Here is a 24,698-nt window from a genome sequence, read left to right as displayed (position 1 = left end):
GAATGAATGTTCTTCTATCCAATTCTGGTCAAAGTGCAAAAAATTTTCGCCACTTCTGACGTGTGCCAATTACGGAGTCATTGGTTAGAAGCATTACGTATTCCAAGTGATCACCAAATGATACTTCCAGTGGCTGGACACTACGGACAGGTCCACTGGAATCTGCAAATCATTCAACAACACTTTGTTTGCACACGCACTCATAACCAGCGAGTGACGTCAAAAGAGTCCATTGAACAGCGGGCATCCATCTTACCTACGTTGTATGGTTCGTTGAAGCTGGGATAAATGCAACAAGGTTTGCGCAGGGCCATGCAGCGTCCCATCCGTCGTGGAAATTGTGTCGCAAATATTGGGTTAAAGTGCATTTAGTCTGTGTTTTACAACGCAAAGCAAACTTGTTGACTTGTCTAATTGATTTGCTTTTCTAGCTGAATTTTGAAGGTTATGTCGGCATGAAACATGTTGTTGTGATCGAACCATTTGTATAGGATTAATCGAACCATTTGTATAGATTAATTTGGTGGCCAAATATTTGGAATCGCATAATTAGTTGTAAATTGTAGGCCTACAGCGTCTACCGTTTGCGGCAATTCGTAAAAAGTTGCTGACGGAAGGTTTATGTTTGTACTCGCCGTTCCTGCCATCAGTAATTACAATCTCAGTCAGCACTGATTATCCCCGTGCAAATGTGATCAATCAAAATTATGTGTATGGCAAGAAAATAAATATCGGTGCCTTTGGTTTGGTTCGGACGAATTGCGTCAAATTTACTGTGGAACAAATTGGATAGAGGTAGAAATTCGTAAACTAAGCATTGCGGTAGATCCGGCAGAATAAAGAGGAATGGCGAAAAGTGTGAGTAAGAACTAAGAGGATGATTTATGTAAAGATTCATGCAATGATCTATTGGAATATCTGATTATGTAGAAATCTTTTGATACTAAAACATTCACCAACTGTTGAGGGAAAACTAGAATTATTGATTTTTTTCACAATGCGATATGTATTTATATGTGCAAGCTATGATTTCGGTTGTCTCCCATTATCAAGGTTGTTTTCGTAATAGCAAGAGTAAGAGTTGCGTGATAGCCAAAATAACATCTGTGCATGTTTACAGCGCGAAATTATACAACTGCATGTCGGCCAGGCGGGCGTACAGATTGCGAGCGCATGTTGGGAGCTGTACTGCTTGGAGCACGGAATTTATCCGGACGGTCGGTTTTGCGATTGCACAATGTACGACGATTGCAGCGCGTTCTTCAGCTGCGACAAAAAGGGGCGCTGTGTGCCCAGGGTGGTGATGGTCGATCTAGAACCGTCGGTCATCGATGAGATAAGAATCGGCGCCTATCGGCACCTGTTTCATCCGAGCACACTGATTACGGGAAAGGAGGACGCTTCTAGTAATTTTGCGCGCGGGCACTTTACGCTGGGCCGAATGATGATTGATTCGATGATGGATCGGGTGAGAAAAGTTGCCGAGGGATGCTCCACGGTGCAAGGTTTTATGGTATTTCACAGTATTGGGGGTGGGACTGGATCCGGATTTGGCACATTGATACTTGAAAAATTACTTGATGATTATGGAAAAACATCCAAAATAGAATTCAACATTTTCCCATCACCGCGAATTTCACCGGTAATTGTTGAACCGTACAACGCAGTTCTTTCAACTCACGTAGGAATGGATTACAGCGATTGTTCTTTCCTGTTGGATAATGAGGCAATTTATGACGTCTGTGACCGAAGCTTAAACGTATCGGAGCCAACGTACACGAATCTTAATCGGTTGATTGCTCAGATTGTCTCCTGTATAACATCATCCCTGCGTTTCTCCGGAGCCATCAACGTAGATCTACTAGAATTCCAGACAAATTTGGTCCCCTATCCCAGAATTCATTACCCACTGGTAACGTATGCACCACTGATTCCGTTTCGAAACGCCAAACACGAACAGCTGACAACGTTGCAAATTACGACGGATTGTTTCGAACCCGCCAGCCAGTTGGTGAAATGTGACCCCCGAACGGGAAAGTATATGTCATGCTGTATGTTGTATCGGGGCGAAGTTTCCCCGGTGGATATCAACCGCGCGATTCAGGAGTTGAAGGCAAAGCGGGCGATAAACTTTGTTGACTGGTGTCCGACAGGTTTCAAAATTGGGATAAACTACCAACCACCTATTGCCGTGCCTGGTGGGGATTTAGCCAGAGTGGATCGAGCAGTTTGCATGCTTTCTAACAGTACAGCAGTTCGGTCGGCTTGGGAACGAGTTTCCGGCAAATTCGAGCTCATGTTCGAAAAGAAAGCGTTCTTTCACCACTTTTTGGATGAAGGTAGTGTGTGAGTGAAAAAAAAAACAAAAATCAAAACCATCACTTCGTTTTCAGGTTTGGAAGAAAGTGACCTGTGCGACGCGAAAGAAAATATTTGTGCCCTTATAGCAGATTATGTAGAGGTCGAGCGATAGTTATTGCGAATTATAGGAATCACTCAACGGGAAAATGGTCAATTTCGCTACGCTGTTGATCATACTAATTTCGAGCACGCACACTTTACGAGATACGAGAAGTTATAAATCTAATAGAATTACACCTGAACTACCCAGTATGTTGTTATACTCATCGAAAGACAACCGGACAGTATATACATGAGAAAAATGTGGCAATATTTCGCCGTTGTATTCCTCTCGATCTTGTCTGTCCTTCACGGCTATTGTACTACAACTCTGTCCAGTGACCTGATGGACGGATGTGTTTTCAATCCGCTGATGGCGATTGCGGAACAGACGGGTTGGGTCCTATCCCAGGAGAACTGTGGTCAGACCATTGCAGCAGAGGAAGCTTTCGACATTCCTCCGGTAATATTCTATCATTTAGCGGATCCACTAATGCTCTATACGCTAGCTTTTGTTGATTTGGATGGCGCTGACGAGGAGAACCGAGTGTATTTGCATTGGCTAGTTGTTAATGTTCCGGTGAGTGGTTCTAGATTTTTTTCATTAAACTTGGCTAAACTTGGCTTAGAAAAAATTTATCAAACTAATGACATAAAATTTTTTTTCTGTGCTTTTCGTCTAATAATGTGTACGATAAACTTTTTACAATAGTTCAACATATTGTCTTGATGTTATTAGAAGTCAATTCCTAATTGAAATATGAGGTGTACAAATTGAAAACCATTGTTTTTTATCAGTGACCAGCATTGACAGTCGGTAAAATAAGTCACATCAGAAACGGTCAACTTGTCGTAAGCTAATATAATAATCAACAACTGCAAATCATCATACTTGTCAATTTTTGATTTATATTTGTGGTGTAAAAATGTCGGAATTCAAGCCAGGCATTTGCGGGAAGCTTTGATCTTCGCTTTCAATTCAAAAAAAAATCTGCAGACAGGTTGATTGATGAAACTTGTGAGCAACTGCATAAGTGAAAGAGCTTATCGTGAACAGTTTTAACGCTACGAAAATAGTGATTTCCGACAAGGACAAATAACGTCCTGAGGCTATGAAAAAAAAAAATCATGGACGGAATTGGAGGTGAAACCATCACAAGATCTACTAATGAAAATTGACACGTTTGAACCTAACCTTAAAGGAAAAATGGCCATAAACAAAGACAAGATAAAACAAAGTGATTATTTTGCACGAAAACGCTCTATAACATCTAGCTCAAGTTCTCAAAACGTATCAGGAAACATTTGAGCAGTTTTTCTGATATGGAATCCAAACACTGTCGAAAAGAAAAAGATGAAGATGAAGAAGATGGACAATATTTCAACAAATAAGAAAGACAATCGGTTTTTAGTTTGTACACCTGATAAAATGTGGGAAATTACACCATAGAAATATTCAATGCCTTAGGAAATATTCATATGTAGCAATTCTCAGGGCCGAATTAAGGCGTGTGGGGGCCCGGGGGCCAAGTAACACGTAGGGGACCTTTTAATTGACAAAATTTCAATAAAGGAACATGTCTTACAGAAATCTATGTTAAAGAAAGATTATAGAAGGATTGTATTACTTTTGTTAAAACTTAGGTTTTTTTATGTGGCGTTAGTTATTGAAAGTGAACTATTGTGAGGGCCCTCAAAGTTTGGATTGATTTTATATATATGTAAAATGATCTTCAACATTATGATATGATGATTGGCATATTTTTTAGTAAACTAACGAATAATTAAGTCGAAAATCAACCAATTTTGAGGCGGGGGCCTAGCGTGGTTGGTAACGTCTCCGCCAACCACGCTCGACGCCTGGGTTCGAATCCCAACGCCGACATAGGTGTCGGTGGTTGTGGGGTGGCGTGTTCCACTCACAACCAACCCAACTGGTCTAGATTCAATCCTAGCCGACACCGGGAGATTTTCTGAGGCGAAAAATCTCTGGGATCACGCCTTCCATCGCATGAGGAAGTAAAGTCGTTGGCGCCGGCCCGTTAATTACCGGGTCGTGAGTTAGGGTCCTTGGCGGAGTCGCCTCTCTGGGCGTCGGTGATTGGCACAACAACAGTGGCGGAACTAGACCAACGGAAAATAAGCGAGAATGTATATATCAACCAATTTGCGTGAAATTCGTGTATCCATATATTTTTGCCGTACGACACGCACATTTCCCTTGCGGAGAAATCCTAAAGATACAATAGTATATTTCAAGTAGGGGTAAGGAACGCAGTGGCGCTTTTATAATCAATAGAAGAAAACGGGTTACAAACTCCTGAATTTTGGTCAACATTGACATTTACAACACATCACCCAAAATTGTAGCCATTAGGCGTCATCTTGGATGCTGAAGAAAATCCCCTGGCAAAACACATTTAACCTACTTAAAATAGGTTCAGGGTGATTAGAACAGTGTCTCTCAATTGGGAACTTTAATTGATTACACTGGTCAACACAGGTTTTGCCACTGTAAAAAATATGAATCTTAGTGTCCCTAGTTGGGTTAGCAATGTGTTAAAAGGCCGCAGAGCAATTGCTCGCCGGGTTCATCGTTTCTGCGCTTGTTCAGGCTTACACTTTTTTTTTTGTTGGGAAATTAGAATTACGTTGTCCATTGATGTGAACTTTTGTAATATATATCCCAGTCAATTGCTATACGTGTCCCCTTGCAAAATACAATGACCACTATTGTTGAGTGATCAGGTACCTGTACCGACACGCTCTCAGTCAGGTGAAATATGGTTTATGAAGCCAATCACCTTCCCAGGATTTAAAGACCAAATCTCTTTGGGCTGTAAACAGCCACTGCCAAGAAACCTTGATCTGCGTTTAAATAATGCACCACAACTGCACAACAGATGTTCCGATGTCTCGCTTTCCATATTACAAAAGCGACAGATATCATCCTGAACCCGGCCAATGTTCTTTAAATGATATCTACTCGGACAGTGCCCCGTTACTAGGCCGACGTACGTACAAAGAGGCTTCCACTTACATATGGGGTAGCAGTTAGATGCCAAGCCGCAAAAGTGTGTAGTTTCAGACATATCAGTACTACTTTGCAGTGGTGCTCCTATAGTCAAGTCGGAAGTGCGTAAGGTCTTCAGAGACTTAAATGGAGTTTTCCCGTAAGCAAACATAAAGACGACGAACCCGGTGAGCAATTACAGAGCTAATTTACGATGTCCTCACGGCGCAAACGGCGTAAACGGAAATACAAAACCAGTATTTTCATTCTCTCAAGTTGAAACAGCTCTTAAGTGTAACCTGTGTTGATTTTCAATGAAAATCATGCTAGTAAAAATAAATCACAGGAGGGTTGTGTGCAAAGCCACGACCGCAAGGTTGAAGTAGAATACTTTTACACAGCTCTACTTACGACTGTATATTAACCTACGGCCGGGCGAATCGGTTCGCGCCGCTTTTCGCGTTTAGCCTGGCAGAGGCCTAATGCGCACGGCCAACACAATAGAAAGGTGTTTTCACATTGAAAATTAGACACGGGTTTACTGGAGTAAGTGTTGGCAAATGCATCAACCGTATTAGCGCTATCGCCGCTATCGTACGAAAGTCAGCCTGGCAGAGGCCTGAGACGTGGTGAACAATCACAGGGCAAGTGATTTGTTTAATTTGAAGGCAGCCACAGGCGCAACTCGCTGCTATCCTCTGTTACTGCTGAGTGCTGATATCTGCTGTCAACGTTGTGAACGGTCCACTCAGTCCACCTTCCGACTAATGAATGTAGCTAGTTTTCCCAGAAACACTGTTTTATAGCCGAAGGGTGCTACGTAGTAGGCCACGCCTTTCAGTTCAGGTTTACCATTTCCTTATATCCTTTAGACGAATTATTCCACAATTCGCATTTGATTTTTGTATCCAGCGAATAAACACCGATGGTGCTCTCACACACGCAACGGTTTTAACCCGTATCTTATTGCGGTTTGTAACATCAAGCAATTTCGTTTGCTCGCTGTTGCGTGTTGCATCATGTTGCAACTTGGCAGCTGGGAGACGACGAAATTCTGTTTATGCTGATTAATTGAATCGTCTTTATATTAGATCTGCATAGTCGAACTAACTGCTTTTGTGAATGCGTTCTAACAGGGCAATTTATTATTCAATGTCGGTTATGCTGATCGCAGCGTTTGCGCTGCCCCTACAGTGGGGGGTTTACTAAATGAAGTGAAAATTAGACAACTACAACAGAATTTGATTGCATCCCGCACAGAATGTCTGCTTGTGTTGATGCCAGAAAATTAGTAATCTTCAATAATTTTTTTATTTGCCTTGAAAAAAGCATTTTACGGTACAAAATCGGTTATTGATTACAACTTTTGAGCTGCCCTAACATTGGGGGAATTAAGATACACGGACAACATGCACTGTGGAAGCTATTTCACATTCAGTAAATTAGACGGGTGCGACAAATTTAAATTGTAGGATGCAACACAGAATGTTTGCTTGCGTTGACAAAAATTATTAACTTTCAATGACTTGTTTATTTACCTTGAAAAAGGCATTTTGATTTCCAAAATTGGATTTCCTGATGGCAATCTTCATGCTGCCCCAACACGGGGGGAATAATGGCTGTCTGGCGACACACGCTGAGAAAAACCGCGCTGCTCCTGCGACGTGGTGACCAACCACAGGGCTAGTGCTGCTGTTGTCGCTGTCTAGAACTATTATGAGCGGCTCCGGTTGAAACAGGCTCTTATATAGGCCAAATAGCATGTTTTCAATTGCAAGGTATATGATCCTGTCGACCGTGCTTGGGAAGCAAGCATATAACGACCAATCAGAGGTCGAATTTTTCGTTTTGACAAGGCTTGACTATTTTTAATAGTACACTAGTGTGAATAATAAAATTACAATTATCTTATTTTGGTAAGAATCTTAGAAGATTTTCCAATCTATTGCTGCAAGAACGAAGGAAATCCATCGAATACTAACCGATTTATTAGCATTTGAAATTGGACATATTTTTCACTTTTTTCGGTTTTAGATTTTCATTTCACATCCCTATGTAGCCGAACTTCCTGAGAGAAGTATTCTACTTCAAAAAATGTCTACAATAATATCGAAATAATTTGATCTCAGCTAATCCATTTCATGAAACCGATAAAGTCAAAAAGCATCTACATCCTCAACCGCAAAAACATCGCTAAAGTAACAGCGTGTGCAAAATCACAGTAATGCTGTTAGACTACGTTATCACTGTCAACTTATTGGAACTAAAAGTTATTTTCATTTTCGGCTCGTTCGTTGAAAACTAAATTAACAGTTTTCAATTTCAACTGAAAACATTTCCATGACAGTGAAAATTTGCAGCTCTCTTAATTAGTCTCAAGGTACGATGCTGGTCTAACAAGCCGGTTGTCGTAGGTTCGAGTCTCAGCTCGGGAGAGACTGTTAGTGTCAGTAGGATCGTAGCGCTAGCCCCGCAATTAGCTGTGAAGTCTTTGAATAATAAACAGAAGGTCAAGTTCCGAATTAGAATGAAGCACCAAGGCTTTGGCTTTTAGGGCATACATTTTTAGCACTTTTTTCAAACTATATTAAATCTAATTAAGAAACAATTTTGAGCAACTAGAAAAAAATCATTTTAAGCAGAAAATGTGAGGTTGACGATTGAAAAATGTACTAACTGGGAAAATAGTTAATTAGAAATTTTCGAAAAATATAGTCCAGCAGTTAAGGGTGGGACCGAACCCACAACTTCTAATCTCTGGTCAGCTGCGTTTACGTTACAACACCGCAGAACGTAAGACTCGGCCTTGCTAATTGGCTACTTTGCATCACTTGCACACTATTACATTGAGAGACTCTCTTTGTTTACTTTCTTTTTCTCTCTTAATAACTGAATTATTTTTACATTTTACATGAAACTCGTTATATAGTGAGCTAAGCAATATTATAATCTTTGGATTTGTGGTAAAATCTGTTGAAAACTTTCATAATTAAGTTGTAATTAACGAAGCGAAGTGGGAGAGAAGGGAATGTTACTTAGGTTCTTTTGAAAAGTTACGCGAGATTTACTCAGCAGAGAGTATAGACCATTTTACGAACTTACTGGTGCCACGGAACTTTCTGATGTTGATGTGCGTTTTCATCAGTTCGCTTATTTTGAAGTAGAATACTTCTCTCAGGAAGTTCGGCTACATAGGGATGTGAAATGAAAATCTAAAACCGAAAAAAGAGAAAAATATGTCCAATTTCATATACCTTGCAATTGAAAAATGCTATTTGGCCTATATAAGAGCCTGTTTCAGCCGGAGCCGCTCATAATAGTTCTAGACAGCGACAACAGCAGTCGTCCTTCCTTAGCAGCAGCACTAGCCCTGTGGTTGGTCACCAAGTCTCAGGAGCAGCGCGGTTTTTCTCAGCGTGTGTCGCCAGACAGCCATTATTCCCCCGTGTTGGAGCAGCATGATAATTGCCATCAGGAAATCCAATTTCGGAAATCAAAATGCCTTTTTTAAAGCAAATAAACAAGTCATTGAAAGTTAATAATTTTTGTCAACGCAAGCAAGCATTCTGTGTTGCATCCTAGCAATTGTCCTAGCAATTTGTCGCACCCGTCTAATTTACTGAATGTGAAATAGCTTCCACAGTGCATGTTGTCCGTGTATCTTAATTCCCCCAATGTTAGGGCAGCTCAAAGGTTGTAATTAGCAACCGATTTTGAGCCGCAACATGCTTTTTTCAAGGCAAATAAAAACAAAATTGAAGGTTAATAATTTTCTGGCATCAACACAAGCAGACATTCTGTGCGGGATGCAATCAAATTCTAATGTAGTTGTCTAATTTTCACTTTATTTAGTAAACTCCCCACTGTAGGGGCAGCGCAAAGGCGCGATCAGCATAACCGACATTGAATAATTAACTGCCCTGTTAGTACGCATTCACAAAAGCAGTTAGTTCGACTATGCAGAGCTAATATGAAGTCGATTCAATCAATCAGTATAAACAGAATTTCGTCGTCTCCCAGCTGCCAAGTTGCAACATGATGCAACAAGCAACAGCGAGCAAACGAAATCGCTTGATGTTACAAACCGCAATAAGATACGGGTTAAAATCGTTGCGTGTGTGACTGACACGCAAGCAGCCGGGTTATCTTTCTTGTAAACGTATTCTACTTCAACCTTGCGGTCGTGGCTTTGTATGCAACCTTCTTGTGATTTTTCGCTCTCTCTACTTCACATACTGTCTGCTTGATGAACCTGATTTTATCGTAATAACAGAAACTGATTTGGCAACTTTTGATTTTCATTAGCGCAGTGAAACAGATGAAAATACATGCAGTTGAAATTTAGGATTTGTAAAAATTCATCTCATATATTTCTGCTAATTCAAGCTTGATTTTGAAAATTCGAGGTGAACATTTAAAAGATTAGAGTATTCTTAGTGTAGTGAGTGATTTTGTTTGATGATCAAAATAAAAAATGGTCCACTATTGATGAAAAAAACTTTGGTTGGATGCTGAACGAGTCCCTTTGTAGCCGTGTAGAGCAATGGTAGGTGATTGAAATAAATGGTGATTGAAATAAATGAGGTTTCGAGTGTAGATGCCCGACTATAATATCAAATTTAGAGCTTTTAAGTGAGTTGTAGAAGATTCTACTTTATGAGAAATCTATAGTGAACTAAGTAGAATCCATTCCATTGATTAGTAGACAGGTTAAGTATGAAAATATGCGTTTTTTCCTGTTTTCTTTTGTGTTTTTATGTTGTATAAGATGAATATATGTGCTGAAATGAATAATGGAACAGTTCCCCAATGAAATGGAAACGAGACGGCGATAATGACCAAAACAAAAAAAATTGACAGCTATCCCTATTATTACGCATACCAATGTGTAGCTACACCGCAAAAAAAGAATTCGACATTATTGTTTTCATCACTCTCACGTCACAGTGGAGTTTACTGCATCAGTAAGAGATCGAAACATGCCAGTCTGCTGCCGTCTCTACCAACGGCTACATCTTGATATTTGGTTCCGTCATGAAACATTTATCTTTCCTATTTTTACTGACAAGTCAAGCTATTTTTATTTTTATTTCAAGCAGTAAATGTGGGGTTGTCGATTGAAAAATGTATCAACTGGGAAGCCCACCTGCTGGACTACATTTTTCGAAAATTTCTAATTAACTATTTCTTCAGTTAGTACATTTTTCAATGAATCAATGAAACATTCAGTTTCTTTTCAATTTTTTACCACTAGGCTCTAATATTAGCGCTTTTACTATTTTCTTTCAGTTTTTTGCCTCATTGTTGAAGCTTGTTTTAAATGTCTTTATTTTTGTTTCAATCGTTTTTCAAGTTTCGACGCAGTTACGCGAGTTTATGTATCACCGAATTCAGTAGTTAATTGTTTTAATATTTATTTCGTAAAAAACCTGATTTCTTTCTATAAGATATTCATAACATTTGTTTACTGGTGCTGCATTCCGATTCAGAACTCGACCTTCTGTTTATCATAAACAAACTCCGCAGCCAACTATTAAGTGTACACGACAATTGCGGGGCTAGCGCTACGATCCTACTGACACTAACAGTCTCTCCCGAGTCGAGACTTGAACCTACGACAACTAGCTTGTTGGGCCACCATCGTACCTCGAGACCGGAGGGTCAATTTGTGCAGTTATATACACATTTGTTTTCAATTGGAGTGTTTCCAGTTCCCTGCTTCCACAGCTGGTCTCGAGGTACGATGCTGGCCTAACAAGCCAGTCGTCGTAGGTGCGAGTCTTGACTCGGGAGAGACTGTTAGTGTCAGTAGGATCGTAGCGCTAGCCCCGCAATTGTCCTGTACAATAAACGGTTGGCTGCGAAGTCTGTGTATAGTAAACAGAAGGTCAAGTTCCGAATCGGAATGTAGCACCAAGGCTTTGCTTTTATTTCCCGTTCCCTTCTGGTTTTGGATCTCAGTAAATTTTCAATAGTATGATATTCTCCATACACTTTTAAATAATTCTATACACAGAAGACTTTAATCTTTTCATAGTATTTATTTTTTCTTGTTTTCTTTATTTCGTTATTTTAAAAACGTAAAAATTAGTCTTAAAATGCGTAAATACTATACTTAAGCTATCTGAGACAGCAGATACTCTTTCTGGATATAACAAATATAGCTTACGCAGCGCAAAACTTTTTCAATCCTGGAATGATAATTTTATTTTGACGTGAACTTTATGCATGAATTTTAATTCATATAAAATGCCAGTTTTCGTAGAAAATTAAAAATGAGGTTTCTTTACGATGTTTACACTTCGATACATAACGAATACTAGGATTCAGTTTTTTGAAAAAAGGCACTATTAAAAAAGAAGAGGTCAATGTCACTAGAAACGTTGTGTCAATTTGACGCAGATTGTCTCTTCAGGGTTAAAAATCGTATGGTTATACAAATTTTTACTGTTGCTGTTCAAATATTTTTAATGATTCTGTTGTTCTACGAGTATTTAATTTTCTTTTGTTTTATATTCTTGTAAACTTTGATATCTCGTTTATTATAGCTACTGAGTTTCTCCGTATCTAGGCTTGCTATAAATGATATCAGTGTCTCCTTGAAAGCTTCTGTGACTAGGTTTGACGTACAGTGTACAGTGCAGTAGTGTAATCTAAACATATAAAAATGCAGCTCTGTCTGTCTGTCTGTCTGTCTGATTCATATAGGCTTGGAAATTACCGAACCGATCGGCGTGAAATTTTGTATATAGGGGTTTTAGGGGCCGGAAAAGGTGACTTAGATAGTTCGAAACCCCTCCCCCTTCTGCAAGGGAGGGGTCCCATACAAATGAAACACAAATTCCTGCACATCTCGAAAACTAACCAAGCAAATGGAACCAAATTTGGCATGTGGATGTTTTTAGGAGTAAAAAATATGTCCATGTTGATTTGACACCCTTCCCTCCTCTGGAAGGGAGAGGCCCCATACAAATGAAACACAAATTTCTGCACATCTCGAGAACTAACCAAGTAAATAGAACCAAATTTGGTAGGTAGATGTTTTTAGGGGTAACATATATATTCATAATGGTTTGACACCCCTCCCTCTTCTACAAGGGAGGTGTCCCATACAAATGAAATACGAATTTCGCACAGCTCGAGAACCAATCAACCAAATACAACCAAATTTGGTATGTGAATGTTTTTAGAGGTAACAAGTATGTCCATAGTGGTTCGACTCCCCTCTCTCTTTTGTGAGGGAGGGGTTCATAACAAATGAAACACAAATTTCTGCTTATCTCGAGAACTAACCAACTAAATGGAACCAAATTTGGCAGGTGATTGTTTTTAGGGGTAACAAATACAATGGTTTGACACCCCTCTCTCTTCTATAAGGGAAGGGTCTCATACAAATGAAACTCAAATTACGCACAGCTCGAGAACCAATCAAGCAAGTATAACCAAATTTAGCAGGTGAATGTTTTTAGGTGTAACAAACATGTCCATAATGTTTCGACACCCTTCCTTCTTCTGGCATGTCTCCAAATACCATTTCTAAATCCAAGATGGCGACTTCCGGTTTCTGAAAAACAGCGGCAAATGACCAAATACCACCCAATATGAGTATTTCCGGGATTTTTATGATGCACTGAAGCCACAAATCGACCTCAAACAACATTTTGAATTGTAAGATGGCGATTTCCGGTGTCTGGAAAACAGCCGAAAATGACCAAATACCACCCAATATCAGTGTATCTTCAACCAGAATGACGCTCAGAGGCCAAAAATTGTCTCCTAATGCCAATGTGAAATCCAAGATGGCGACTTGCGGTTTATGAAAATCAGCAGCAAATGACCAAATACCACCCAATATGGGTATTTCTGGGATTGTTGTGATACACTGACGCCACAAATCGACCTCAAACAACAATTTAAATTGTAAGATGGTAATTTTCGGTAACTGGAAAACAGCCGAAAATGACCAAATACCACCCAATATAAATGTTTCTTCAACTAGATTGACGCTCAGAGGCCACAATTGTCTCCTAATGCCATTCTGAAATCCAAGATGGCGACTTCCGGTTTCTGAAAAACAACGGCAAATGACCAAATACCACCAAATATGGGTATTTCCGGGATTGTTATGATGCACTGAAGCCACAAATCGACCTCAGACATTTAGAATTGCTAGATGGTAACTTCCGGTGTCTGGAAAACAGCCGAAAATGATCAAATACCAATCAATATGAGCGTTTCTTCAATCAGATTGACGCACGGAGGCTAGAAATTGTTCCCAAATGCCATTTTGAAATCCAAGATGGCGACTTCCTGTTTCCGAAAAACACCGGCAAATGACCAAATACCACCTAATATGGGTATTTCCGGAATTGTTATGAAGCACTGAAGCCACAAATCGACCTCAGACCAGAACCAGACCATTTCAACCAGAATGACGCCCAGAGGCCAAAAATTGTCTCCTAATGCCATTCTGAAATCCAAGATGGCGACTTCCGGTTTCTGAAAATCAGCGGCAAATGACCAAATACCACCCAATAGGCGTCGTACACAAATTTCGTAACGCATGAAGGGGGGGGGGGGGAGAGGGGGGATAAGTCTGCGTTACTTATTGTTACATAGGGGGGAGCGGGGGTAGTTGAGCCCGTTACGTAACTGAGGTGTTTGCTCGAAATTGCAAATTTAGAGGGGAGGGGGACAGATTGTCCAGCGTTATGTAACTTTAGGGGGGGGGGGAGTCATATCTAACGTTACTTATCGTAACATAGAGGGGGGAGGGGGTCTGAAATTTAGGTTTTTAGCGTTACGTAATTTGTGTACGACGCCATACGGGTATTTCCGGGATTGTTATGATGCACTGAAGCCACAAATTGACCACTGAAGCCACAAATCGACTTAAGACAATATTTTGAATTGTAAGATGGCGACTTCCGGTGTCTGGAAACAGCCTAAAGTACCACCCAATATGAGTATCTCTGGAAAGAGAATGAAGCTGAAAATTGACCTCAGACACTATTATGAATTGTAAGATGGCAACTTCCGGTTTCTAAAAAACAACCAAAATGGACGATTTCCATACAAAATGAGTATCTTCGGAACCAGAATGATACACAGGAGCTAGCATCGACCACAGACACCATTTTGAATTCGAAGATGGTGACATCCGGTTTCTGGAGAACAGCCGAAAACGACCAAATAACACCCAATATGGGTGTTTCGTAAACCAGAATGGCGCTCAGGGGCCAGAAATTGTTTCCAAGTGCCATTTTTAAATCCAAGATGGCGACTTACAGTTCCGGATCACCGGATCCAGAATGATGTAAGGAGCTATAAATTGACCTTAGACAACAGTTTAAATTGAACAATGGCAACTTCTGGAAAACAGCCGAAAATAACCGAATACTACTACATATGGATAAGTCCGTAATCGAAATGATGTAAAGAAGCCAAGCATTGACCCTGGACACCATTTTGAATTAGAAGATGACCACTTTCATTTTCTGGAAAACAACGAAAATAACTGAAATGCACCCAATATATATCCGAAATAGAGGTCATGTACAAAAGCCAAAAGTTGAGGATTTGCCATTCCGATAAAACCAATTATTTTTAAACGATATAATCCAATTATTGATTCCTTAATAAATTTGATGGTTCAAAATTATTAAATTAAACACTAAAATAGGCGGGACGAAGTTTGCCGGGTCAGCTAGTATACATTATAAATATACTACAGTAAACTCGAAATAAAAAAAGAAACAAGCGACATTACCAATTCTCCCGACATTTTGCATTATCACGTTTATTCAGCAAATGTTCTCGAAAGTTGTTTGTTCTGCTCGCAAGAACGCTTTGGAACGGGTTTCCTAGCGATAAGTATCGGCGAATAATGATTCAGCAATTCAAAATCATTATTTCACCCGAGCATGTAGACCAAGTTATTGGAAATAATTCGCAAAGAAAAAGAGGTAAGCATCGTTACTTGTGATTTACGTTTGTCGAATGACTCATTGCAGGGAAGCCGATGTTAATTTGGTTAGATTTCTTGACCACTTGTTTTTAGTTTTGATTAAATGACGGAAAACATGCAATTTGTTGCTCAATAGAAAAACTTTTGACCATATTAAAAACGAAAGCTGTCTGTGAAGCCCGTTTCATCTATCAGTGGAGACAACTAAAATAAGAGTTACGATCCCGGATTATTCGGTATGTTTATGAATTAAAAAAAGCTACATGTTGGTGAGTTGAAGACCCAAACTGAACTGATTTATTATGTGGTTCGAAAATGATCGACAACAAAGGTCGTTAACGCGCATTCTGTCAACACTGCAGTTTCGGTGCCATTGCATCGATAAGCGAGGTGAACAGAAGAAAAATGCCAAAACTTCTGATGTGATCTTGTTTAGGTTTTGGATCTAGCACAGGCTGTAGTCACATCAGAAGTTCTCTACTTTCCTGGTAATTATATAATAATAATAGAAATAATATAGTATTAATAATAGTGTGCCTTAAAAGATTGAACCAGTTTAGTAAAAGCTCATCCGAAATGCGCTCAACACTTTCTACCTAGCTTTCGCTATTCGTAAGTTAAAAGTTTGTCTTCTGTTTTATATAAGTTTAATGAGGTAAAGCTTTTATTGATTTCATCTCCTCATGAAATGTAGTATGGTTAAGTCATACACCTTTTCGTGACGATTTTGATCCACTGAGCTTATACCGCTTGCGGCACCTATGTTTGAATAGCTGAAACGGTGCTTGATAGGGTGGTTCAAATTTTGCCACTGTTCGTTCGTTGCTCTGAAAGCTTCATTATGTTTGGATTAGTTTCTGTAACAGTTTCATTCGTTTCCTCCGCAGGAATCTGCTTTGGCACAAGGAATGACGTATATGGACGGAGACACCGTTATGGGTAAATTTTTCGCTTATAACAAAAATATATATATCAGCCGAAAGTATTTCACTAGTCAGCAAATTTTCTGCAGACTAAAATAATAAGGAAATAATCTTTTAAATCAAACCCTTTGAAATTTTGTTTAGATTGATTTCGTCTCTCTTTTATATTAAAAATTAAAAATAAACTCGAAACTAAATGTTCGTGGTTCTTACCCGGAAACATTCCGACTCTAGTGGAATGCTTTCTTCTACACAAATTACCGCAACATTGAAACAATGCGATTCCAATCTCCGTTAAAGTCCACTAATAATAATCCACAGACTATCTAGCACCCGATCCAGGAACTTATGAGCACCGGTATGGACTCTACCTGTACGAACAGGTTTACGGCACAACCTATCCGCCGCTGCCGAACGTTCGCGAGGAGTTCGATTTGACCGGTTGGATTAATTCGATTTTCCCCGAGGGCGCACTTTGTGGTCCGGTTGCGTCGATTGGATTCAACGCGTAAGAAGGAAGGAGCTGAGCTGAGCTGAACCGCACCGAAGAGCAACGCGGGGATTTCGCAATCGGGGCACAGAATTTATTGACAGCAACGAATGAGAAGGTAACAGTCTTGGCAGATAAGAAAGCTCAGGCGGTGACCAAACGATCGCAAGGCAGCATATCTCGGGAGCGTAGAAATTTATATAGACATCAGGAGTATAACTTAGATGTGACCAATAAATGTCAATGGAAACGAAGGAAAACCGTGTGTAACAAGGCTGTCAGAGATATTCGAGGACACACTTCCCGAGTAGCCATCGGCGAGCGCCGGCCGAGGCTGGTGGCGGTGGCAGAGCCTGAAATCCATTCAACAGTCAATTTTTAGACCCCTCTCCGTCGATCGTTGTTCCTATCGCTTTTCCCGGTGCCCGGTTCGAAAAAGGGCCAGTTATGTCTGCTATTCCAAATGACTTGTCCTGCCGTGATTGTCGTGTGGGGTGCGGCTCGGGCTCGGGTCTGGAAGTCTGGAGTCATTATTTAATGTGCAAGCAAATGTGCAATGAAAAATGTCATACGAATCGAGCGTAGATAAGATTTCCCTTCACACCGGCAGCGAGTTGGCGTGAACATGTGCAGCCTCAGTGAATTTTTAATTTGCACAGAATTGCGACACTTCCATCGCCTCTGGGGTCGATGAGGTCCGATACTTTTGCAGCACAACAAGTAGTAATATATAGTTTTCGGTTTGTCGCTTTAAGGGACTGGCTTGACGTGGATTATGAGGTATGTGTATAGCAACAACTAGTTGAATAATGGATAGTTCATATTTTTATTTGATACTTTCCAACTTCGCGTTTAGTTTTATTTTGGTTTGTATAAATATTATCTCCATGCCTCTCATCATTTTTTCATTACACATTATTTTCAATTAGTAGATACAACGTACAGAGATTGTTTCTAATCATTATTTAGTAGAAAACAGCAAAAGAGAAACAAAACTAATGATACCTAACCAAAATAGTTGTTTTACTGCGTTCATTGTTTTGTTATATTCTAATGAAGGCTAGCAAACAGCTATGCTGATGAATATTTGGTAATTATATAATATTATGATAAAACATTTAAAACAACTATTCAAAAGGTTTAATTGATGGTTTTAACCGGTTTCATCTCAAATGCGTTGTTCACTATTCGTTCTTCTAATCGATGCAATGCTATTAACGACGTGTTGGAACCATTTCAATGCAGATATCCAAAATGGATTTAGCTGCAGTCGTCGATATGCTTCTGCATCCCGGTTGTTACTATTCTCCAGAATTGCTCCGTTTTCAAGTTTTCCAAATATTTTGTCAAGCTCACCTGTCAAATCCAAAACCAATACTCCGTGTATAAGAAACAATCCAGATGTTTGCATCGCAAAGATACTCTCGAATCGACTGTAAACGAAAAACTTATGATACCATTCTTCCTTATCCGTGAGGTACTGCATGTGAATATCCTGTTCTACGCGATACATTGTTATGAACCCGCTTACAGCACAGATCATAAATCCGGTTAACGAAATTATTTCTTCGCTACGGTAATGGATTTTACAGCAGCCACAGCCAATAAAGATGAGCTTGAGAAAAGAAACTATTGCACAAATTACGTATATTGCGCAAAATATCTCGAGCTTTGTTGGTTCCGACTCTTCCAGTGCACTGAGGACGTGTAATGCACAACACGTCAGAGACCAAATCTTCGGATCATATATTCGTGAGCCACAGCCACCAGCAATCCAATAAACCAAGCGCACCCAAAAAATAGAGCAATATTTTTCAGTATGACGAACTAGCGTAATAATGTGACTATACAACTCACAGTCTCAAGAAACTTCATACCAAGGAAGGTCAGTTTTTCCCGGTGAAGATTTTCCTCCAAGCGACTCACGGGCTCTTGAATGGTCGGCATTCTCGTGTCCTATTTATGTTCATGGTTACTAAGATGCATATCTAAATAACTTATAAGATGCTATTTCTTTTCATGAATAACATTTATTTAGAAACATTGAGAAGATACTTTAGCTTGAAAACTTTAAACTCGATTGAAATGAATTGAATGATAAAGGTTTATTGCTTGCACAATTCGAAGGCAGTTGAAAAATTAGAAAAATATAAAAATATTTTGTTATTAATTTTGTTTGTTTTAAGGATAACAAATCGACCAGTCAACCTATTTCCAGTGAATACAGCTTAGCAAACTGTGTGTTTTTCACGGGTGGAGAACTTTTTTCAGTCTACACTAAAAAAAAAATCACACGCTCAAACCAAATGCTCTTTACACATGAATACCAATAAACCAACCCAATCGTTTTAACAGGTCGACCCATATCGATTTTTGATGGAATTCACGGTATTTTGACATGTTTTGGTATTTGACGCGTTCTACTATTGAAATCTGAGTGTAAAAAGATTGATTTTGGTATGCATTATATGGCAAACCGAAGTGTAAGGCACTTGATTTTGTGCTGTGAAGTGAAACGCAAGTGTATTGCACTTAGATATGGAATGTTTCATCTATTAGCACAGAAGTAAGTGGAATCCACATGTAAGTAACGTGTCGATTTTTTATAGTGTATGAAGTAAATGTTATCACATGAATTGGAAGTGAAAATTATAATTTTCACCAAAAATTAATTATAGGATGATTTCTGTGAATCAAAATTATTACTTTCACCAAGAACATAAATGTATACAGTCATACCTCGATTTGAGGCAACTTTATTTTTTTTGTAACATTATATCAAGTTACGTTGTATCTGAGCACGAAAACAAAATTTTACATTGATGCAAAACTTTTGATGGTTACTCAAAGGTGCGCAAAAATTTATTTCCTTTCACCTAGCAGTATATATAAACCTGTCTTATGCATCTTTAAGACAATTTTCGTGGACAAACATAAGCAGTAACAAAACATTGAAACAAAATTTCAATTTTACCCTATTTTACAGTACTTATTGATTTCAAAGCTTACTAAAACATTTATTCGGAACATTATTTCCCCCGAAAATGATTGTTGTACTTTGATTATAAGATATTTAAAAAAGTTACGTTATATCGAAGTTTCGTTATATTGAGGTATGACTGTAATGTATTTTGGCGAATTCAAGTTATTTACAGAACATACGCTTGAGGAAGAAAAGTGAACCTAACCTAAGTACCTACTGGTGCAAAAAGGTTGTGTTTTAAAATAATACAAACTGCAAACAAGGTATTACTGCTAAGAGTGGAACTGTGCTGCCGTGATATGACATTGTAACGAAGATCCAAGTGATCAGGTTTTCAGTACGGCCCACAAATGAATAAAGTTTTCGCCACTTTTGTACTGAAATGGGAGCCTACGTCACTTTGTTTTTTTTTTTGATTTTTACAACGTACGAATAAGTAACAACGAAAAGGAACATACCAAAAGATAGGTCTTCGAATAATGAACAAATTGGTATGAAAAACCCATATTCGAAAAAATGGCCTTTACGTCACTTTGTCATCTCACGGCAGTGTGGGCAACAAGTATTAATTGTGTTATGAATTTCTCGAATGCTTGCGTCGGAAAGTTGAAATCTAAAATCAGGCGTTTTTTTCAAACATATAGTTGACAGTTTATTTTCTAACTAATTATTTTGGTCTCTATTGAAAATACATTTGAAACATTAATTTTGTTTAAGCGATTTTCAATTAAGTAACAGTTGCGTAGCATTCCGAACATTGGTTTTATAATGAAAAATTAAAGAGACAGATACACTAAAGTCGCTTTTTACGCGGGGGATACGTGCCGCGTAAAAAAAACGCGTAAATTCCAGAATTCGCGTAAAAAAAACCACGTAAATTCCGGAATCCGCGTAAAAAAAACGCGTAAATTCCGGAATCCGCGTAAAAAAAACCGCGCAAATTCTGAAATCCGCGTAAAAAAACCATCGTTAATTTTGCATTCCGAGTGAAGGGGAACCGAAATCCGGGCCCAACCCGTGACTTGTCAACCATCTCTTCCTGGTCGAAGACTAGTCTCTCCTGGGGTGACATTGCGCATTTCGTTTCGAGCAACTCGAACAAAACTAAATGATCGCTGGGGGGCGCTATGTTTCGTTTTTCGTATTTTTTTCGACTTTGCGGGTTAGATGAGCCTTTGTCCTGCGACAATGACAGCTTCTTTTGAGCTTAAAGCATAACTGGCAGTATGTGACCTACTCGGAAAACTGCAAATATCTGCAAATCACTAAAAATCTGCAAACGGACTCCAAAAATCTGCGTTTTGCAGACAAATCTGCACATTTGGTATCCCTGGTATGCTCCAAAGCAGTAGGCTAATATGCCACTAGCAGAAATCAGCACGCGAAGTGAGAAGCGCTTGAAGTCTCGAAAGTAAAATAAAAAATAATGGAACATGCTCTAAGTTGTCAAGCGATCTCCTGCAAGCTCTTCATAGTGCATTCTGCCACAATTTTAATTTTGATTGTTTTAAGGTTAACGTTGACGAAAGTTAGTGAAATAATTTGTAATACTCATAGTATTATAAACTCCAAAAGTGTAAAGGTTAGGGGAACCATAGTTTTTTATATGAGAACTGTAGAGAAGCTGGGTTTTTATGAGAAAAGCTAAGAATTTCGTCATAAAAAGCCACATGTGTAAGTATTTTGGGGAATTAATAGCATGGGCCATCTTACCCAACTGATGCGTCTTGTACGATTCCCCCCTATTCGAGGAAACTTATTCACGAAAGTTTGGTTTGATGATCGCCATGAAATGACTGACAAACAATGGGTTTGCATGGTACAATCCCACCCCCACTGGCACAATCTCACCCCGGCTTACAGTATTTTATCCATGTTTCAAAATTATTTAGTTTCAGTATTTTTCAGTTTCGTTTTAGAATTTTCCAGTTTATTGAAACAGAATGGCAATTTCAGTACAGCATATAATGTTAATAATTTTTTTTTCAGATTTGACGTCTAGATTAAATCACAGGGATCTTTTTTTCTGCTTCCTGAACTTACAAAGGGGTTTAAAATCAGCTCTTGGTGTTAAGGTGGCTAAGAAGTTACGGAGATCTGATTGGTTGAGCTCGAAAATTACTATTGAATCCAGAACTTGGAATCGGATTGTAAGAAGATCATTTTGCCGTTCAGGGGCCAATCTCTGGTTTACCTTACTATAATCATTCTTTGAGGTCAAGAAATAGCTGTGCCAAGTTTGGCAGTGACAGTTCTGGCTTTTTCAGAGTGATGATGAATCATAGATTCAAACATACTTCCTTTAGTTGGCTCCAATAAACATTATATGGGTCAATCCATGTCAAGTGTCCGAGGAAATGCATCGACCATCTCCGATTTCGACCAAAATTTGTGAGTCGATGTATTTTGGGCCGAAACTTATAAATACAAAGTGTTGTACCGATCGGTGGACCCCGCGGCATATGGGACTGCTTCCACTTTTTGCGAATTTAGCAAAACACCTTTAGCACCATCAGAAAAGCCACATGTGATATTGACATATCATTTTGAAGGGTTTTAGATGTAGAATCGAACTAAGTGGTAATTTTTTTCTGCAGTGTTGCCAACATTGCATTTTATTTCGATTCAAAACTTAATTTGCAATTTTCTCGAAATATCCCCCTTTGATTTTGATTTTGACCACGCCAATGTGTTTTAAAGACGATTTCTCATAGAAATCACTTATCAACAAAAAACGAAATGTAGCGTTCCAGAGATACAGCATTTACAAAATTGCAAGATTTTGGAATTTGTCTACGCACGAAAGCGCTTGGGAATGGTTTGGAACCTTCTCACGAATGCCAGCGAGGTAGTCGACAGGTGAAAGAAAAACTTCGATGACACCTGAATGGCAATACAGTAAACATGAGCGGAGCTGAAACTGACCTAGGAGCACCAGCAGCAGATGACCGAGCACCTCTGTAGACGGTGATGAGCTTGAGGTGGTCAACGAGCTCGTGTGTTTAGGGCCACTGGTAACCGCCGACAATCCAGGCTGGAAATCGTGCCTACTTTTCACTCCGGAAGACACTTCGATCGAGTCAAGTGCGACGACGCACGAAGTTGACTATAGCGAAACCTGATAAGACCGATAGTTCCTACAGAATCGAGACAACAACGCTTCTCGCGGAGGACCTTATGCCCTTGGAGTTTCAAAACGGAAGGTGCTGCGAACTATCTACGGTGGAGTACAAACGGACGATGGAGAATGGCGACGGCTCATGAACCACGAGCTCATTATTGAAGTACAACAAGAAAATTAACGGACCCATGTGGCTGCCTTGTGGGATTCCGGGTGAGGTCAAAAAAGCATTCGCTTGAAAATTATCGATTGTCACAATCATTGATTTCCGACCGACAAGGTAGGAATGGTACCAACGTAATATACAGTCGCTGATGCCGATTCTTCCGAAGTTAGCATTCGTAATATCGTGATTTAATTTGTCAAACACTGTTGACAAATCAGTATACATGACGTCCATTTGAGCGCGATTTTCCATGCTTGAGGAATATCCTGCTTGAAGGGGCAAGTCATACACAAACTGAAGAGAGGTTAGCAGATTCTCAGTATGTTCTTTAAAAGATGCAGACGGAATTCCAATCGGTTCCGATTTTGTCGATGATTTCAATATTGTGGCGGCTCGAGAGATCATTGCTTCATCAATGTTGAGTCTGAGCAATTCTCGCTGAAACCGTCTCACTGCACAGTGGTCCAGATCGTCGATTTAGCGGTATTTAATTTTTTGTGCAAAAACAGCTGTTGTTAGGTTTACAGTATATCTGAAAGATATTTTGTGTTTGAAAAGGCGCTAGTTTTTAGAAAATAAAAATTAGGGTGGCTCATTTTTATCAAATAAGGCAAAACTAACTTTTTTGCTTATTAAGATACGGTTCTTTTTAGTTCAGAGGAGTTGTAGATTCATTTATTCTAAACAAATTTGTCGTAGAAAGCTAGTCTCTATCTTGCATACTTTTCGCGGTATGATGAGTTCAAGATAGCAAGTTAGTGGGTCGCTGAAAAATCTAGTTTTTTCGATGTAACTTTTTTATTTTTGATTTTATCAAAATTTGGTCTTCAAACAACTTTTAGGTCTTTTTGAGGTGCATATTTTCTCTGAATACTTAAAAGCGCTATCTCATTCACAAGAAAAGTTATTAGGTTTTTCCCTTTCAAGATGCGCTTTTTTCAAATGTTTGTATCTAGTTAAATAGCAAACACAAACTAAAACTATCGATTGCGTTTGAAAGGTCGTATTTTTCTGTATATAATATCTCAAATCTGGAGGGTGGAGATTTTTCTATCTCAAATAAATCCAATTTGAACTTTGCGGTTTTGGTTGGATTTCTCGATACATGTCACATGCATGCTACTATTTCTTTTGATTTTTTTTTATCGATCTATATCACTAAACCCAAACGTAAGATCATAATAAATAAGGTTTTTTTTTTCAAATAGTTTGATGATTCATAAAAGCCTTTTTCATAAAAAACAGTCAACAGTATATTTTTATATTCTACATGTGTTTTCAGCATGGTGTGCATTACTTCAGCACTAAAAGTATTGTATTATATGCAATCTTTAACTCTGCTACGTTTACCAAAAAAGGTTTTTTAAACACGAAACGCCCAAATGACAACCCAGGAAATATCGACAGCATTTAAGTTACATCGAAAATGGCTTCCTACATAAAGGAGACAAAAGAGGGAAATTACTTCACTAAAATAAATTCACAAGCTTGTTCTATACGTCATCGTTAAGGAAGAATATTGAAAAGCGATCGTGACGTTGACGATCCTGAAAAATACAAATTTAGGATGTCACCCTCGTACGCCTACATGCAACTCTTGGTGAAAGTAAGCTATCGTTTAACTATGGCTAAACC

General features: G+C 39.0%; 3 protein-coding genes across 3 annotated transcripts; 2 read left to right on the top strand and 1 right to left on the bottom strand.

The window, feature by feature from the left end:
• The first annotated feature begins 677 nt into the window (after positions 1-677).
• On the top strand, positions 678-17,720 carry LOC129730761 (tubulin alpha-1C chain-like). The gene is made up of 5 exons (XM_055690320.1): positions 678-858; positions 1,121-2,339; positions 2,394-2,980; positions 16,268-16,319; positions 16,625-17,720. Exons 1-3 carry the CDS (start codon positions 847-849, stop codon positions 2,471-2,473), a joined length of 1,311 nt encoding a protein of 436 aa, XP_055546295.1. The 5' UTR covers positions 678-846; the 3' UTR covers positions 2,474-2,980; positions 16,268-16,319; positions 16,625-17,720.
• Positions 2,747-16,815, top strand: LOC129729049 (39S ribosomal protein L38, mitochondrial-like). The gene is made up of 3 exons (XM_055687529.1): positions 2,747-2,980; positions 16,268-16,319; positions 16,625-16,815. Exons 1-3 carry the CDS (start codon positions 2,747-2,749, stop codon positions 16,813-16,815), a joined length of 477 nt encoding a protein of 158 aa, XP_055543504.1.
• LOC129730762 (uncharacterized) lies at positions 17,691-18,758 on the bottom strand. The gene is made up of 2 exons (XM_055690321.1): positions 18,651-18,758; positions 17,691-18,528 (listed from the first exon to the last, which is right to left on the bottom strand). Exons 1-2 carry the CDS (start codon positions 18,738-18,740, stop codon positions 17,962-17,964), a joined length of 657 nt encoding a protein of 218 aa, XP_055546296.1. The 5' UTR covers positions 18,741-18,758; the 3' UTR covers positions 17,691-17,961.
• Between the last annotated feature and the right edge of the window lie 5,940 nt (positions 18,759-24,698).

The sequence above is a fragment of the Wyeomyia smithii genome, chromosome 3 (assembly GCF_029784165.1).
Source record: "Wyeomyia smithii strain HCP4-BCI-WySm-NY-G18 chromosome 3, ASM2978416v1, whole genome shotgun sequence".
Taxonomy (NCBI): Eukaryota; Metazoa; Arthropoda; class Insecta; order Diptera; family Culicidae; genus Wyeomyia; species Wyeomyia smithii.
This window is presented reverse-complemented; position numbering and strand designations above follow the sequence as displayed.